The following is a 17,937-nucleotide window of genomic DNA, read 5'->3' as shown; positions in this document are numbered from 1 at the left end:
CCGTTTTGCGGGCGCCGGTGGCGGCCACTGCACCGAGGGCTCGCGAGTTCAGGCCGGCAGGTCTACCTGGCGGATGCAGCCTTTTAAGGTTGTGAATGTTCGTTATTTCCAGTAACGCTTCTTGCCTCGAAGGCTGTTTTCTGTGACGCTGGCATCGCGCACCGGCCCCGTCCCGGCGGGTACCGGGAGACGCGCTCACACACGGGAGTGTCGTCTGTACCCGACGCGGCCGCACGGTGCTTTCAGCTTCTCCGTTACGTTCAGAGACTTCTTACGTGCGGCAAAGAGCTTTAACTGCAGCCTGAAGTTGTTTTTCTAAAGCGAGACCGGGCGCGTCACGCTTACTGTAATCACTAACGTGTTTGGTCGCGTCTCCTGCTCGCCCCAGGCTTTCTGTCTGTCCCGCTCTCGCCGTCGGCTGCGTGGCTTCACCCCGGCGGGGCGCCCCGTGTGGGGCCTGAGCTGAGCTCCGGAGCCGCCCAGGTGCTCCGTTCACGTTCCTCTAGATTTTTTTTATCCCATTTTCCCTCAATCCGCGCACTGGCCGTTCTTCGGCTCTCTCTCACCGCGGAGGCTGGAGGTCGGGCCGCCCGCTGTGCTTCCTCTGGGATGCCGGGAGGGACCCGCCGGCTCTGTCCCGCCACTTCTGTGCCGCACCTGCCCTGCCCCGGCTCTCCCTGGGCTTCAGCCCTCTCCAGCTGGTTCACAGACGCGGCGTCGGCCCGGACCGCCCTGTGCCTTCTCCTGTCCCGCTTTCCCTCCTGCTGACTGCAGAACGTCTCTTAATGCCTCCGTTAGCGTTGCAGGTGTGCGGGGACCTTTCTCTCCGTGTCCTCGCAGGACCCCGTGGACACAGATGGAGCCCCTCAGGACGGGCCTCCCTGGCCCACTGGGTCTGTCCTGCTGGGGCCGTGCAGGTGGCTCTGCCAAGGGACGGACACCTGGGGTGTCTCAGAAAGGGTGGGTTCAGCTGTCCCCTGCAGACGCCTCTTCAGCTGTCCGAGCTTCTGGGCAGACGTTGCGATCCTGGCAACGGTGCCTGAGGCCCTGGGCCCTGCGCGTTGAGCCTTCCTGCTTTCTCCGCCCCGTTGCTGGGTGCTTGGGAGGCGCTAGCGGCGTCCCTCGAGCCCCGAGGTCATTGGCCATGACCTGTTTACCGTGAGGGCCCTTGCTCCAGGCCGCCTGCCGTGGCCTTCGAGGGGGTGGGGGTGGCGGCGGGCAGAGCATTTTCCAGGTGGAGCCCAGGCCCCGCTGTGAGGCCCGAGACGGAGCCGCCTGGCACTGTGCGTGCGGCCCGGCTCTCCCGCTCAGTCCAGTAGCCTTTCAGCGAGGAGGTTTGGTGTGTGCGTAGAACAAATGGAAGTTTTCAGGGGAACCTACAGCCGCACGCAGCGACCGTAAGCCCCAAAGTCTGTTGCTGTTAAGTGTCCAGTGATTTCTTGGGTTTGCCTGAGCGCCTCCCAGGCCCAGCAGGACGGAGCCCCAGCCTCGGATAAGCCCCAGGGCCCTGTGCCCTTCTGGTGTCTCCGGCCCGGGGGTCCACAGGGCTCTGTGGGATGCCAGGGTCTTGTCCCCGGCCCCCGCGTCCCCTCCCAGCTCATTCACGTTGTGGGCTGTGGTGGGGACCTGACAGCCGTGTGGCCCCTTCTGCCTGCCCTGCCCGTCTGTGGCCGTCCAGTGCCCTGGGGCCTCCATGCAGAGCCCCCCCCCCGTGCCCCCCAGGCTGCTGTCCCTGCCTCCCGCCACGCCCCCACTTCCCACCTGCCCAGGCCGGCCTGTTTGTTGTTGCTCTGCGGGGGCCCACCCCGCGCTTCCCGAATTAATTCTGGAGCTGCTGTGCTTCCTTTGTGCTGTGCCTTTTCCAGCCGCTCAGATCCGTGATAGGCTCTGGCAGCTCCTCTCCTAATTGCCCTTTCGGCGTCAGCGGCAGAGCGAGGAAGTGGCAGGGCGCGTGCAGGGGCGCGGCGGGGCGCTGCAGCCTCAGGAGCACGCTCCGTGGTGTGAGCTGTGCCTGCAGCAAGGCGGCCGTGGCAAGGGCTGTGGCTGTGGGACAACAGAGGGCCCGCCTGAGCTGGGCAGGGGCGATGAGCCCTCCCCTGGCCCTGGGAGCGTACAAAGCCGGACATAAGCCGGCGTGCAGATGGGGCTCTGTTTTGGGCCAAGACCTCTTAGAGAGGGAAACGGGGACCCTCATTTCCAAGGTGCCTCCAGGGCAGGGCACACAGTGCACCGAGGGTTCCTGTGTGCCTGCTGGGCCCTGAATTGTCACGGCCAGGCCTAGGACGAGTAGACCGCCGGCTTTGCCTGCCAGCTCTGGGCTGTGGGCAGCGATGGGAAAGGCCAGGGTGACTGGGTGCCCTGATATTTGGTCCCCTGGCCAGGTGTTCCTCAGGGCCTCCTGTGGTGCCCTGCCCCTGCCTGGCTCTGGGGAGCAGAGACATGGTCCTCGGTCCCCTCGGTCCCCTGCCTCTTTGGGCAGGGCACAAGCCCAAAGGAAGAGTGCCCCCATCCCACTGCCTGGCCTGCCCCTTGTGGGGACTAGGGTTCCGCCTTGGGTGCTGTCTGCCTGCACCGCTCTGGTCGTTGTCCTTAGAGGCGCAGGTGCAGCGAGCGAGAAGCGCTGGGCCGGGCCGTGCTAAGTGACAGGCTCTTGCAAAGACCAAAGGGCAGTAAGTTTGCAGTGAGTCAAAGGAAACGAGACACTCGTCAGAGAGAGGCACCTGTGGGCCCCTGAAGGGGGATGGCGTGTTCCCGTGCGCTGCATTGAGCTGCAGGGGTCGGGGCTCTGCTGAGGCGAGGTCGTGGAGTTTTCTTCCAGGTCCCAAGTTTTACTGCCCTCCCTCCGCCCTCCCTGGCCCCGCAGGAAGCTGGGGGAACAGTGGGCAGGGCGCGCGCTGCGCCTGGGGGCACGCCCCTTCCAGGCTTATGCCCTCCACAAGTCGTGCCTAACTGCAGGGCCCGTGGCCGCCGCTGACGGCCTCCGCGGGTGAGCGTGGCGTGTCCGCGCCGCCGCCTGCTGTCTTCCCCACGCGGGGCTGAGAGCCGGCTGCCACCTCCCAGGCCCGAGTCTGGGTGGAGGCGGCCCTGTGCGTGCCTGGGGGGCGGTGTGGTCATGAACCTGGGGGTTGGGCAGCTGCTTCCTCTCTCGGAGCCGGGGGCGTGGTGACCCCGGGTCCTCGCGTGTCTGGGGAGATGGCAAGATGGGGGGAGGAGGGCGGGGGTCTGTGTGAGGGGCCGTGGGAACTGCACCCCCAGGGGTCCGCACCTGCCTGAGGCGGAAGACCCCCTGTGCTCCGCGGGGCGTGGGCCCGGGGGTGGTCTTCGCTCTGGATCACGCCGGGGATGCCGGGGGGCCAGCAGGGACTGGCGTGTCTGGGGGCATGGGGCTTACATGGGGCTTACCTCCCGGTGTCCACTGGAGATGGACAGGCCTGGGGCTTTGGAAAACCCCAGCTCCCCAGCCCCAGGCCCCACCTCAGAATCCGGGCAAGAGCGACTCTGGGAGGCTTGCTCTGTCTGGGCGTCGCTCGAGTTGGGAGGTCTGGGGGAGCTGGGACAGGCCCTGGGCCGGAGCCCCTTGCCCGGTGTCTGGGGTGCCCTGCCGAAGCCTGAAGCCTGGGCCAGTCACAAAGTTGCTCTCGCCACCGCGTTCCCATCCCTGCTGAGTCTGCGCCCTGTGGCTGGCCCAGCAAAGGCCAGCCTGGCAGCCTGGGTTCTAGGACCGGCATGCGTGGTTTTCTGTGAGCGACCGCTGCTCGTTCTAGAGGTTTTTTCCAGGCCACCTGGCAGGCTTCTCCCTTTAGCTTGGGCTCAGAGGAAGCAGTGGGGTCACCCGAGAAAAGGCCTTGCTGTGGCGAGTGGGACACTGTGCCCTGGCCAGAGGCCTTGGGCTCCCCTGGGCGCCTGGACCGCAGGCCACCTGGCAGCTCCCCAGCGCCCATGGACTCTGGCCAGGCCTTGCCCTGGTGACGTCAGGCTGGGAGAGGGGACCCGGGGATCCCCTGGGCAGTTCCCTGTGATGGCTGCAGCCCGTGCACATCATACACCCGTGGGGCTGTGCCGGCTGCCCTGCGGGCTGGGGTTGCTGTGCCTGTGGGGGCAGCTGCCCCCGCTGTGCCCCCATCCCTGAGGGAGAGGACGGGAGTCAGCCGGGAGGAGGCAGGCTCTGCGCGTGCCCTTCCCTTCCCAGGGGCTGTATGGCTCCAGTGGCTTCGCCGTTGGAGTCACCATCCGCAGTGCTCTGCGCCTTGCCTGCCCCCGGCCCCCAGGACAGGGAACTGGCCCTTTCCGCATCGCGGCTGAGAGTGCGGGGTTGTCTGTCTGGGCGTGGTGGGCACGTCCAGCCCCTTCCTGACCACCAGCCGCCCCCCCGGCAGCAGCTGCCAGGGTGGGGTAGGTGGGCCTCTGTCTCGTGGGCCGACTGTGTCCCCTTGGCTGTACTGGCCCGGCTCGAGTGGCCTTGGTGCTGTCAGTGAGTGTGGGCGTGGCCTCACCTTTCACTGGGGGATTTAGGACCCCCCCGAACATCGCTCCTCAGAGCCTCTGGTCTCCTGGGGTTTCAGCCGGGCTGAGGGATGTGAGTGACCTTGTACCTTTCAGGCTGTCTCTCCTGGCCTTCTTGGCCCCGGGTGGGCCGGGCCCGCAAACGGAAGTGGGTGCAGAGGTGACAGAGCACTGGCCATTTAGTGAGGGCACGCGCTGGGGGGCCCGCGTGCCATTAGGTGCTGGCCGGCATCCGGTCTGGCTGGCACTTAGGGCTGAGGCCTTGGGCCCCTGCACTGGGCACGCGAGCCCTAGCCAGGGCACAGGCAGGAGGCGTTGGGCTGGGACCCTGGGGCTGCTCCAGGGCCTCTGCTCCTGGGCTGGCTTCAGGTCTTGTCCCTGGGCAGGGGTAGGGATGTGGGAGGAGGTGCTGGGGTCAGCTCTGTTCACCCGCACAGGGCCTGGTGGGCGACCAAGCTCTGTGCTTGGTCCCATCTAGGTCACAGGGAGGACGGGCTGCCGGCACTGGGTCCTGCCAGGCAAGGACTGCGGTGGGTAGAGGGAAAGCGGTTGGCATCGGGCAGGCGGGACTGTGGGGTCATCTGGGCCCTGCGTCGGGCACGGAACGGGGCTGTCTCGAGAGGAGTTCCAGTACTTCTGTGGTCCTGGCCCCCAGAGTCCCTGAAGCTCGGGGCGGGGGCAGGACTTGTGCAGGCTGGGCCCTGGCAGGGACCCCACGGGCGCTCAGGGTCGGGCTTGTAGGTGCTGCCGCTGCCTCTTCTGATGTGTGCCCTGGGTGGCCCTTCCCGGCAGGGGCTGCGGGAGGCCCACCTGCCGTAGGAGGGTTGGGCCCTCTGTGCCCTTGCCGTTTCCCCAGGGCATAGCGGGTTTTGCCAGAAATCTGCTGAATGAATGAACGAGCAAGTTCCTGCCAGAATTTTCTGCAGGGACAGGACGGTGTTGGCCCTTCCCGGGGACGGCCTTCTGTCAGAGGCTGGCCTGCGTGGGGGGCGGAGCGCCGGGGTCCGCACCTCCGAACAGCCCCCCCGTGCCAAGTCCGCTCCTTCTCGGGCTCTTCCTTGGTCTTCAGTCGCTTCTGGAGCTTCGTGTTGCCCGTGTTCTCTCCTGAAGGCATTCTGTGGCCCGGGTCACTCGGTCCCCTGCGAGTAGTGTGTGGGCATCCAGGCCACATAAGTGGGAGCTGTGGGGTAGGCTGGTCTGGCTCGGTCTCTTGCTGTGGCCGACTGACCCCGAGTACCACGGGCCGAAGTAAATCCGGTGGGGGCGCGTGGGTGGTAGCAGACGCCTTGGCTCAGGATGGTTGAGGGGTCCCCAGGGTCACCAAGGTCAGGGCTGGGGTCTGAGCACACAGGAGGGTGCAGGCCTGTCTTGTGACACGTGGTAAGGGCAGGAGGCATGGGCTAGGTCCCCGGGGCCTGAGCTCCTTCTCCGTGAGGCTGAAGCCCCAGGACCCAGCATGCAGTATGGCGGGTCCCTGTGCCCTGATGGGTCCGACTGCTCCTTGACGGCCGTGTGCCCCCCGCATACCCGTGCGCTCCCCATACGCTGCCCTGGGGTGCCGCAGTCCCTCCAGGGCCTGCTGAGCCCAAGGAGGGTCGGCCCTCGCTGCGGGAGGTGGTCTCGAGGTGCTGGAGCCCGGGCGGCTGCAGGCAGGTCAAGGGATGCCCAGTCCCAGGACATCCTGGCCGAGCTGCTCTGCCCAAGGTCCGCCGGGGCGCCTCAGGGAGCAAGCTGCCCGGGTCTGCTGCGGGCGGGGTGGGCAGCGGCCAAGGCCGGCCCGGCTCCCCAGCTTCTCAGCCGTGCTCCTCGCCTGTGAAGGAGGGTGGGTGGGGCGTCTTCCCGGTGCAGGGCGGCCCCTCACCTGGAGTGCCTGGCCTGGAGGTTCTCTCCCTGCCTGGATTCCCCTGGTTGCCTGCCACACGCCGCCTTGACCTTCCCGGTGTGGGGGAGGGGAGCTTCCTGAGCTCGCGGGGCTGGGCGGGCTTCCCTGCCCTCGGGCCATGCCCGTGGGTGGGTGGGTGGTGAGAAGGGCTCACTTTCCCCCTTCCCCCCATAGCAGCGTGGCTAAAAGGGGAGGGACGACCCCCCCCCATAATCTGTAGTAGCTGTCACGGAGCAAACTACTGCCATCTCATACAGACGGGTCAGGTGTCGGCGCGATCGATGGCTCGCGCACCATAATTATAGGAACGAGCGGCTCGAGTTGCTTGAGTGAGTGTGAGAAGAGTAGGGTCTCCATCTTCCCTCTAATAGGGCCCTGACAGTCCGTGGCGGCGGCGGCGCCGCGTCTTGGGCTGACGGTGTCGTCATTAAACAGCAGGTAGTGTGCGGCGACAGCGAGCGCGGCCCGCTGGGGGACAGGCAGCCGACCGTGGTTGTTTGTCATCAATGAGCTGCCCGCACTCTTCAGGCTGTGCCGCCGGCTGCTGGCTGACGTATGGCCTGTCGGGCTGCCTCTGTGATTTGATAATCGGTAACTTTCTCAGGGCCGATCCCTGGCGCGGCGGTGACCATGCTGCAGGAAGGCGGGCGGCCAGCACCTGCGGGCCACGGGGTGCACGTGGGATGCCAACAGGGCGGGGCGGGCTGCTGCCCATCGCACCCCCCAGGTTCTGGGGTCCTCCTGCGCCTCTGTCCCGGCGGTGTGCGTGCTTGCATCCGCCTGGCCTCCCCACACCAGCCCGTGCTGGTTCTGGCTGGGACGCCCTGCCTCAGCGATCCTGGCATTTCTGCGGGCTGGTCTCTGAGCCCTCCTGAGAGCTTCCCAACGAGCCCGTGGGAGCGCTGACCTCGTGCGGCCTTGGCGTGCAGAGCAGGGGCATCCTGGGTGCCTGGGAGCCTCTCCAGCTGCCCTGTGTCCTTGCTCGTGGCCACCGCTGGAGACGAGGGCCAGACTGCCTCCCTGCAGCCGGGCTTTTCCAGCATTCGAAGAGCTGGGAACCATCAGACACAGGAAAAGTGGAGTGATTTATTAGACTCATAAAAATTCATACTTTGTGACTGCAGTCATCGCGTTCCTGAAGCTTGTTGGCGCTCCGTGTGTGGCAGCTCCTGCCGTGAGCGCGGGGGCAGCGTGTCCGTCGTCTTCTGCCTGGGCCGCTGTCACGCCTCGTTGGGAGAGCCAGTCGGGGCCCTGCCAGCACGTGAGCACCTGCTGCTGCTGCGCTTCCACGGGTGGGAGCCCGAGGGCCGGGCCCTGCCTCCCGTGTGCTCTGTGCACCTCCCCGCACCCGCTGCCTGGGCTGGGACTGTCCAGGGCCGGGGGGACAGCAGGCTCGGCCAGGCGAACAGGGCACCTGTGCAAGAGGGTGCCTGCCTGGAGACACGTTTGGTGCGCCTTCACGGGATGGGGGCACGTGGGCCTCCCAGCAGCCGTGTTTCTGGCTGGTGTCTGTGGGAGCTGAGCCTCTGTCCATTCTGTCCCTCCTCTGGGACCCTGCACAGAGGCCCCTTGGCTCCCCAGCCTGGGCTCTGTCCTGCATCTGTGCATTGAGAGCCCGACATGCCCCGTTGGTTCGGCCACGCACTGGGCATCGTGTGCTCTCTGTGGAGGACGTGAGGGCACAGAGGCCCCCAGCTTCGTATGGAGATGTCCCACTAGAGCTGACCACCGCCCACCCTGCCTGGGTATTTGGGTCCTCCCCTGCAGACAGCAAAGGGGCTTAGAGGGTGGGGGGGGCGGGGTGGGGGCGGGGGTGGGAGCCTTTTATGGAAACTGCTTCTGTCTATGTCCACACAGGCCGCGGTGGGGTGCCCGGCGCCTACCAGTGCCCGCCTCCCGGCTGTGTGGACACCTGCAGGCATTTGGCTTCATGCTTGATGGGTGGGAAGTCGTGTGCAGCAGTGCTCATCTCCCACGTCCCCTCGCGGTGACCCTCGCTGACTCCGCGAAGGAGGCCGCGCGGCCCGGTGTGTGTCCGTGTTCCTGCTCGGGGCCTGGTGGGGAGCGGCCGGCAGCGGGCGGGGAGCCTGGGGCACTCGCTCAGCCGCCGGCTGTGTCTGAGGCCACGGTGGGGGGCCGCAGAGATTCCCTGAGGCCCCCAGAGCCCAGGCGAGGGTTGTGCGTCTGTGCGATGGCGGCACACACCGCAGCCGAGCCTGGCTGCAGGGGGGCCTAGACGGGTGCGCAGGGGGTGCTGACTGGAGGGACGGGGCAGGCCGTGTCCTTGCGTCTCGTGTCACGTGGAGCAGTGTGCGGACGGGCCTTGGGGAGGCCGGTGCGGGGCCCCTGCTGGCGCTCAGCGGGCTGCTGGGTCTGTGGGGAGGCTCAGACGCCCCCTGGTAGGCCCGGGTGTAGGCAGGCAGGTGTAGGTGCGGACCCAGGCGTCCTGCTGCTGCCCCACATGTGCTGAGCTACGTACTCAGAAGGCGAAGACCACGGGCTAGAGAGGAGGAGGAGGGCCAGCCGTGGGTCCTGAGCACAGGGGGAGCGGCCGGAAGAATCGTCTCCAGGGAAGGTGCCCCGGGCGGAGGCCACTCGGGAGACAGGGAAGAAACCCTCCGGCGGGGAGCTCCAGGCGGGCCAGGAAGAGGTTCCCGCGCCGTTTCGCTCCCGGCCTTTGAGCCCGTGTGCTCTCGGGTGGGTTCCCTCGCCTGTGAGCCCGGGCTGCTTGTGCGGCTCACCTCCGGGGCTGAGAGGTGCTGTGGGGACCTGACCGGCACCTGCTTCCTGGGCACCTCGGGACAAGGCTGGGATGGTCGGGGCCAGGAGGCCTTCCCTGTCTGCTGTGCATGCAGCCAAGTCCCCTGGGGAACTTCCCTTGGGGTTTGCTGGGTCCGCCTGGCTTCCTTAGCAGACGTCTTCCTTAGGAGCCAGCCACAGATGCGGGACAGGGTGAGCCCAGGCCGGGTGGAGAGCCATGTGAGGAGCACGGGCTGTTTTCTTTTTTCTGGAAGGTTGGCTGCCCACCAGGCTGAAGCGGCAGAAGGCCCGGGGCTGTTCCTCTGACACTTGCTAAGTACAGCTCCTGTCTGGTCCCAGTGCCCATCCGCCCTGTGCACACCACATCAGCCCTATCCCGCAGCAGCGCTGTCCCTGCTGGAATGGGACCCAGCTTGGTGGGCTCTGCCTGCAGCCTCGACGGTCCCGCCAGGAACAGGCTGAGCGGCCTGGTCTGCAGGAAGAACCCAGCGGGCTTCCCGGGGCTGAGCTGCCTGCGTGGGTCCCTGGGGCTGTTTGCTGCCTCTTTGCTGGGTGGTAGGGCTTGGACTGGGAGGGAGACATGGCCAGCTTGTTCCTCGGGGTCCTGGCAGAGCCCTGTTGCTCGCCCCAAGCCGGGGCAGGTGGTGTTGGCTGGGCCACCAACCTCACCAGCGTCCGTAGAAACCAGGCTCTCGGTGTCCTCCTCCAGGCTGCCGTTCTAGCTGCTGGTCTCCCAGGAGCCCAGAGGCGCGGCCCATCTGAGGCCCCCCAGCCCTGCGTCTAGACATCCATCCTGGCTAAGTACAGAACCGAAGGGTCTGGGGGTGGTGGTGTGGGAGCCCTGGTGGGTGCGCAGGGGGCTGGCAGCCAGGCCGCGTGAGCAGGAAACGACCTTGCCCAGCGTACACACACCGGTGCCGCAGGCGGGGTGGTTTGGGCTGGGGGGCACCGCTGTCAGAGTGGGGTGCAGAGTTACTGGGGCAGCCCCCAGGCCAGCAGCTCCTGCAGAGACTGGGGAGAAACTGGCCTGAGCCTCCGTGGGCCGGGGAAGGGGAGGGCGATCCAGCGACCCCCCCTCCCCCAGCACCTGAGGACCAGAGCCTGCACCGCGCGGGGCGCCCCTCTCCCTTCTTCCTGCGGACGGTGTCTGTCCTGCTCCTCTTGGCCTCTGGGACTGCCCACCCCTCCAAAGGGTCTCAGGCCCATTTCACCCCCAGATGCCGCTCTGGTGTCACCTTCTCCAGGCTCACAGGGCTCACTGAGGGGACAGCTCAGATGACGGCTGCTTTGGGAAATGCCTGGGTGGACGGCCAGTGTCTAGAGAGGGCAGGCGCCCCTCACTTTCTTCTGGGCCTGACAGCCCTTCCCCTGGCCACGGCCCGGGCTGCTGCGCCTCTAAGAGCTGCTCTGGTGCCTGACCCCCCGCCGAGAGGTGCAGGATGTCTGTGCCCCTGCGGGCAGAGCCTCTCCTGCCCCAGGGAAGACGGAGCGTCCTGCTGACTTCCGCTCTGCCTCTAGTGGTGGCCACGGCGCTCCTGCCAGGCTGCAGGCCCAGAGACAGCTCAGATGCAGGGGAGGGTTTTGGGTGGGAGAACGGTGCTCCCTGTGGAAGGCTTCTCTTTGTGCTCCCCTGTCGTCGGGAGGGGCTGCCCCACCGAGCCCCCACCCTGGCCCGCCTCGCCAGGGTCCTGCGAGGCTGCTCTGGTGCAAGGTTCCATGTCCACTGCATGGCTCTCCTGCAGCTGGGGGTTGGGGGGAAGTGCACTCCGGGGCACCTCCTGCTGCTGAGAAGACCAGGGGCCTCTGGGCTGACCTGCGCCTCCCCTGTCCCCTCCCCCGCCAGGTAAGCATGGGAAGGTAAGGGCCTGGCTCTCTGGGGACCCTTTCTCAGCTCAGGATCTGTGGGCTGCTCGTTGCCTGCACACTGTCTGGACCCACCTGTCCTGCTTGGCCCAGCCCGTCCCCATGTCTGTCCGTGTCACTGTCCCTGGGGTGACACGGAGTCTGGGAGCAAGGTGAGGCTTCGGCCGCAGGTGTGAGCCTTGTGCTACCCTTGAGGCAGTGCAGGGCAGGCCTGACACCGTGCTAGCCAGCTCCTCCCTGGGTTCCAGTAGCCCCCGGAGGCCCCCTCCCCATGTCTACCAGGAGAAGCCAGAGCACTGGCCGCCTAGAGCCTATGGCCATGCTGTCCCCTCTCTTTGACCCCGCTCAGGGTCCTCCTCCCCAACCCAGGCCAGCGGACTCAATGCTGGGGGTGCTTCCCGGCAGTCCCGCCTCTGGGGTGCACCTGTTTGCACGTGGGTGGGCTTTCAGTGTGGTCGCAGCCGGCAGCGGGAGGCTGGTCTGGGAGTCTTGCTCTTGCCGAAGAACAGGGTTGTGGCCAGGGCCTGCCCTGAAAGCTGTGGGCGCCGAGACACAGGCACAGGCCTCGCAGAGAGGGGTCCGGGAGTGCGCCCCACACCAGCAGCCTTCAGCGCGGGGGCCTCCTGTCCTCTCTCGGGTGCAGCAGCAGCCCCACGGCCAGGTGTTGGCCCGCGTCTCTGTCCAGGAGGAGACTAGGCTGGTTCCCACGGCTCGACCGCCTGCCTTCCCTGTCCCCTCATCTGCCTGATGCCAGAGCTCCCCTCCCGGGGTCGAGGACTCCAAGGCCAGATCTTGGGCCAGGCCACAGCTGGCGCCTCCTCCGGAGCTGCCTGGGAGGAAGACCTTTCCGACCACGGAAGAACGCGTCTGGGCATGTGGAGGCCTGTGACTGGCACCCACAGGCCCTGGGCAGCCAGGGGCCCCTGCACCCATCCCAGTGAGGCACGGGTGGCTGGCGTCATGGGGACAGCCCGTCGCAACCTGAGCCGATGAGGACCGGAGGATGGTTTAGGAGCAGAAGAGAAGCCACTGTGGCTCCCGAACCGCGGAGCTGTAGCTGGTCTTCAGCCAGCAAAGGGCGTGGGCTGTTTGGGGGTGCTGACGTGTCCGCGTCGCCGTCTGGGGAGCAGAGCCGGCAGTGGGCACGAGAGGTGGGTCTCGGCGAATTGTGCCCTGGGGAGCCAGGGCTGGTGGGAGGCCCACCACTGCAGCCTCCCCGGCAGCTGGGCGCCCCATCCCCAGTCGGAGCCCCCCCCCCCCACCACGTTGCTGTGGCCCTGAGAAGCTGGAGGTCTGGGGCCTGGCCTGGTGCCCCTCCTTCAGGAGCACAGCTGGGTTTCTGGGCAGATTGGCTTCCTCGTGCATGGGTCTCCTGTCCTGCTCTCCGGGCACAGGTGGCTCATGTGGCTGATTCTGGTGAATTCTGTGTTCAGGTACTGGTCACTGGCTTTCTGCTCAGCAGTCCCATCCCCTAGTTGGCATGAAGGGCCAGAGGCGGCCATGCCCTTGGGCTGTACCTCCACCAGCAACACCCTGGCTTCCTCATGCTGCCTGGCCCCCAGAGCCTTAGGGGAGAGGCTTCTGGAACAGGGTGGGAAGCCCGGCTGTGGACTCATTGGCTGCCTTCCTGTGGCATCCTCAGCCTCTTGCCCAGTAGGCCTCTTTCTGGAGGCCCCGGTGCCCCCATCTGTGGCCTGTTGCTGGCAACGGGGTCAGGAAGCTGTGGGGCCTGGGACACGTGATCCCTGCCCCCCCCCCCCCCCAGGCCTTTCCTGAGGGAGCCAGATGCGGACAGTCGGGTGCTGCAGGGGACATTTAGTGGCCCTGGGTTGGCCGGGCCCATTTTGGATGCCCTGCACACCAGCTGGTCACATCTTTGCATATCTTTGCACAGTTTTTATCTTTTCCTTATTCATTAAACAATTGTGAGATTAGCAACTCATTTTCTACCTAGTTATTGCCCTTTGAAGTTCCATAAAAATGTGAACTCCGTCTCAACTCCTGCTCTGCAGTAACACAGAGAGGGAGCCGTGACCTCTGTGGGATGGGCTCGGCCATCTGTGGTGGCTTCTCTGAGCCGGGGGGCGGCGGGGGTTGCCGCCTACGGGCTGGGCCGCGGTCCTCCTTCCTCTGCCGCCCGCCCAGTGCCCGGCGGCCCCGGGAGGGACTGGTGAGGGACTGGCCGGGGCTGGCGTGCTCCCCGCTTCCGCAGCCGCATCCCGGAGGGCGGCACACGCAGGGCTCAGCACTTGGGTCCCAGGCGCTGTGGACCTCGGCGGCCTCCCCTACCCCGGCAGCGGGCCTGCCTGTGTGTGCGGTACCTGTCCTGGGCACAGGAAGGCCCCCGGTGGCCTGGGCGTCTCCCCCACCCCCGCAGGGCCAGCCCCGGGCTGACGGCAGGCACGCGGGCTCTGCTGATAGATGGGCTCATACCCCGCTCAGATATGATGCCAGCAGTTTTTTTGTACTTTGTCTTCCATTGCGGTAGTAAAGTTTTTAATTAGGAAAGCTAATGAGATCGATTAGTCATTAGAAGTGACCTCTGCACGGCAGGGCGGAGAGGGCTGTGTGTGTGGGCCTGATAACGCGGCGCCCGGGCCTCGTTGGCAATAAAGGCGCGAAGGGTTTGATTTGAGTGAAATGTGCCACGGGGAATACATCATGCGGAGAAAAAAATTACAGCCCTGGGAGTCTGTAATGAAGGGAGTTAAACCCACATCCTCTCTCAATAACATGATTATCTACACAAACCCTCCGCCAGCCCGGAGGAATGGCAGGCTGCTGGGGCTGCCTTCCCAGCCACGGGGTCGGGGCAGGGCCTGGGTGCCCGCGGCCCGGGGACGCCGCCTCCCGGCCTGGCTGCACAGGCCCTCCACCTCCGGAGCGGGACACCCCCGCTCCCTCCTGCCCCAGCTTCCTGGTCCCCGAGCGCCGGGTGTGACTTCAGGATCCTCACGTCCGTTGGCCGTGCGGGCACACCGCCCATCTCCCTCTGTGCCCTCGGCAGGAGTGCCCCGGACAGTCTTCCCGGGGTCACAGTCATGGACACTTCCACTGCCTGTGTCCAGCACTGCCTGTCGGGGAGAGACGGGGAGCAGGAGTGGCCTGCAGGCCGCAGTGGGGGCAGGGCGTGGGTAGGTGTGCCCCTCTCCCCTCCACCTCCGCCTGGTGGAGGCCTGGCGGTTGCCAGTGTGAAGGAGTGGACACCAGCCGGCCTTTTAAGAGGAGGTCTGCCTTATGACTTTGTGCTTTCCTAGAAATGGTAATGGGGCACTAATAACTAAAATGCAGTAAGTTAAGCAAAAAATTGGCTTCACGATAGGTCTGCAATGTGCAAGAACGCATTCTACGTGCTGCTGCCTGTTAGGTTGAATGCAGAGCCTGGGCCTTTGGGCATGGGGTCTGGGGGCTTCCTGGAGGAGGTGGCAGGGTAGTGCATTCTGAAGAGGGGAGCAGAGCTGGGCTGGGCTCAGGGTTCCCTGTGCTCAGGAGGAAAGGGATGAGGGTGGTGAGGCAACCGTGCCCCCAAGCAGGAGCCAGGGCTGCGTGGCGCCAGTGGGGGTGGGGGGGCACCTCACATCCCAGAGCAGTGGGGAGTGGCTGCCCTGGGGGGCCCCTGCGCCGGGGTCAGGGGCTGTAGGCGTGTGTGCCGTCCAGATGCGAGGGCTATGGGAGGAGGGAGGCTGTGGGCCTGGGGACTTCAAGGAAGTATGTTAGCTGGGGCAAGGTGTTACTGATTTTGTTTGGTCTACCCTCGCCCGCAAGACCTTGAACATTCGGTTCAGCAGATGTTTGTCTACTGATGCCGGCTGTATGCTAGGCTCTCCCCTATGTCCCAAGAGTACGTGGGGTGGCCAGAGCAGAGGTCTGCACACTGTGGCCGCTCAGCAAGACCAGGTGTCCCTGGTGGTACTGTGTTGCCTTTGCTTTTGCTGAGCTTTTCCTTTTTCTCCGTGAGTTCCCAGAGCTGCTGCTTTTGGAGGGAGACAGAATGAAAGAGACACAGAGGCAGGGACAGAGGCGAGTGGGGGAGGGGGACTGTCCCGTTGCTGGGGTGTCTGGCCCAGCCTCGCCTGCATGTGTCGTGGCTCCCTTTGGGGGGCAGCAGCTATATGGGAAGAGCTCTGCCCTGCCTCGCGCACTCTGTGGGCCTCGAAGCCCCATGTCCAAGGGGCGTCCGCACTCTCCTTGGTCTGGCAGCAGAGGCAGATCCTCTGGGGGCACTTGGGAGGCTGTGAACCACGCTGTGCCCTGGCCTGGCCGTGTGGGTGCATGGGAGCCCTGGCAGAAGGTGAGGGACACCTGCAGGAGGGGGTCTTCTGACATCTGGACCTGGAGGCAGGGTACCAGTCGTCAGGCAGTTACTTTGCCGTGTGGGGGCAGTGGTGCCTGTAGGGTAGGCTCGTTCTGCTCGCCCCCAGCCAGCTGAGAGGGTACCGTGGGCTCCGGCAGGCTGGGCAAGCCTGGAGAGGTCTGTGGGCCACGGTGCCGATGTGGGGCCTGGCTGCGGGCGAGAGGTCTGTCGGGTCCAGGGCTCCCAGGGATGAATTCTAGATGCCGTCTTTAGATCCGTAAGGGCTCCTTGTGGGCTGGTGACAGGGAGGTTCGCAGTCTGGCTCGGGGTTTATGGGTGCTGGGACGGTGCCTCTTGGGGCCCAGGGGAGCAGACAGAGGTCGTGGTGCCCTGGCCTTGCTGTCAGAGGAGTGGAGTGGCTGCCACGGGGCACAGTTGCGGCGGGGGATCTGCAGGTTTGGGGCTGTCATGTGTCTGCCCTGTGCCCTCTCCTGGGCGGTCCTGGACCCTGGGCACACTTCTTCCAAAGGGTCACGGTCCCGCTCTGGTGCTGATGCTCCAGCAGCGAGACCATGTGTGTTTTCCTGGTGGCCTCATGTGGCACACACGCCCGCCACCACGGCCCAGCTGCCTGCGGGGGGGTGTTGCGGTCAGTTCCTGGTGTGGGTGTCTCTGTGGGTGGGAGTCCCGGGCTGGCGGCCTCCCTTCCCAGCGATGCTCCCGGGCGCTGGGCGGCCAGGTGGGATGGAGCCAGGCAGAGCCCGCAGGGTGCTGGGTCCCAGCGCCCGTCCCAGAGGACAGCTTCCCGGAGAGGCTGCTGGCCGTGGCCTGGGTGGGAGCGGCTTCGGCGCCTGCGTCCGTGCTGCGTTCGCTTTAATTATCTGGGCAGTTAGAGCCGTAGATTATGAGAGCCGGGCAATTAGGTACATTCCTCGAAGCTGTGGAGAAATTGCCGGCTATCAAGTGGAGGGGAACTCGGGCAAAACAGATCCCTGGTAATTGCATGAAACATTCAGCAAGAAAAGAGCTGTGGCGTTCCTCACCCCGCAAGGTGTTATGAAAACAGTGGTGATTAAATACATAAATCTCTGTGAGCATGGGGGGGTGCCCGGAGAGGGGGGTGAGCACTCTGGACCCCTGGCCTCCCGGACCAGCCTGCGGTGCACCGCCCCCCGCCCCTGGCCACCGCTCACAGGAAGCTCTGGGGGCTCTGGCCTGCCCGTGCTGCCGCTCCTTTCGGCTGGCCTGGGAGACTTGGCTGCTGCCTTCCCTGCCCCTGTCACTGCGGGGGCCTGGGCCCGGCTCTCCTGCAGCCCTGGGGATGCATGTGCACCTTGAGGGGAGGGCCTGCTCTCCTCCTCTGACCTGCTCTGTGTGGGTTTTCTCCGCAGCGTCTGGTCCGCACGCCCTGCGGAGCCCTCCCGCCGGCAGAGAGATCAAGACCCGCTACCGCATTGTCAAGAAGACGCCGGCGTCCCCTCTCAGCGCCCCCCAGGCTCCCCTGGCCCTGCCCTCCTGGCGGGCCCGGCGGCTCTCCCTATCCAGGTAGGAGGCTCTCGTCCAGGCAGCCACGGGCCTGGGGCCTGCTGGGGCCCGAGCTTGCCACGCAGAAGTGCTGGGCCCACAGTCTGCTGGCGGAGGAATGGGCTCGTTTATCTGTTCAGTGGTCTCTGTCCCGACATACAGCCGGCCCATGTGGGCTGCGTGCACGAACGCGTGAGCCCCCCACCGTTGTCAGGAAGCTGCCAGCTGGTGGGCGATGACCGAGGGGACAGCCACCATCCAGACCGGCGAGGTCACGCCGAGCTGCACCTGGGCGTCCTTCACGGGGAGACTTCCGGTCAGAGTCTGGGCCCCGAGCAGTGCTGCGGAAGCGGGGAGCTGCAGTGCAGGGCCGGAGGTGAGGCTGTGGGCCCCTCTGTGCTGCCCCCGTGCACAGCAGCCTTGCTCTAGGCTGCTTCTGGCTGACCGCGTGCAGGCCTCCTTTTCTGGGTGCCCCAAGCCTGGAAACGAGAGGGCTCATTGGGGCAGCAACATTAGGGAACCAAAGCTGGGGGCTCTCTCTTGAGCCTGCTCAGCCTTGTGGCCTCAGGAGATACAGCGTGGGGTGCAGCTCCTCCTTCGGTGACAGGGTGACAGGGTGACAGCACTGGCGGGTGGGGGGGACCAGGCAGGGGCAGACCTCCCTCTGTCCTCTCACACCCCCCCAACCGGGAGCTTACTTCCTCGGGGAGCAGTGTGGGACTCCTCCTCCTGGCTTCCACGGGCACTCTGGGGCACATAACTTCTGGCTAGAGGCTGTGGGGCAGGGGATCGTTGTGCTCCGAGGGGCTGGACCACCTCTAGTCCTGGGCAGGGGCCATCCCGCTAGACTACTCTGAGCTTCCCCCCACCAGTGGCTGCCGGGCTCTAGGGCTGTGAAGCTGGCCCACGGCTCGTGTCCTGGGCGACCAACCTACCCAGGCAGGCAGCAGCGCCCACCACCTCCTCCCTTCCCATGAGGCCGCACTGAACTTGGCCCTGCTGCCAGTTTTTCTGGAGGCAAGATCTGCAAGTATATTTTAAATTAATTTTACTGCACTTTTTGTAATATTTTTGTTTTAAATAGATTTATAAGTATCTTGGGGGCTATTTC

General features: G+C 65.8%; 1 protein-coding gene across 4 annotated transcripts in view; it reads left to right on the top strand.

Annotated features, from left to right (window-relative positions):
* Window positions 1-17,937, top strand: part of ZC3H3 (zinc finger CCCH-type containing 3) — an 83,749-nt gene that overhangs the window by 16,093 nt on the left and 49,719 nt on the right. For all 4 annotated transcript variants that reach the window (XR_004279464.1, XM_032315484.1, XM_032315485.1 and 1 more), the window contains exon 4: window positions 16,694-16,847. Coding sequence is in view for 3 of the 4 variants with exons in the window: in XM_032315484.1 (XP_032171375.1) it covers window positions 16,694-16,847 (154 nt within the window). In the remaining variant the exon portion in view is untranslated. The remainder of the gene's footprint in view (window positions 1-16,693; window positions 16,848-17,937) is intronic.

This window comes from Mustela erminea, chromosome 16 (assembly GCF_009829155.1).
Source record: "Mustela erminea isolate mMusErm1 chromosome 16, mMusErm1.Pri, whole genome shotgun sequence".
Taxonomy (NCBI): domain Eukaryota; kingdom Metazoa; phylum Chordata; class Mammalia; order Carnivora; family Mustelidae; genus Mustela; species Mustela erminea.
Note: the sequence above shows the minus strand (reverse complement) of the source record. Positions and strands in the feature narration are given on the sequence as shown.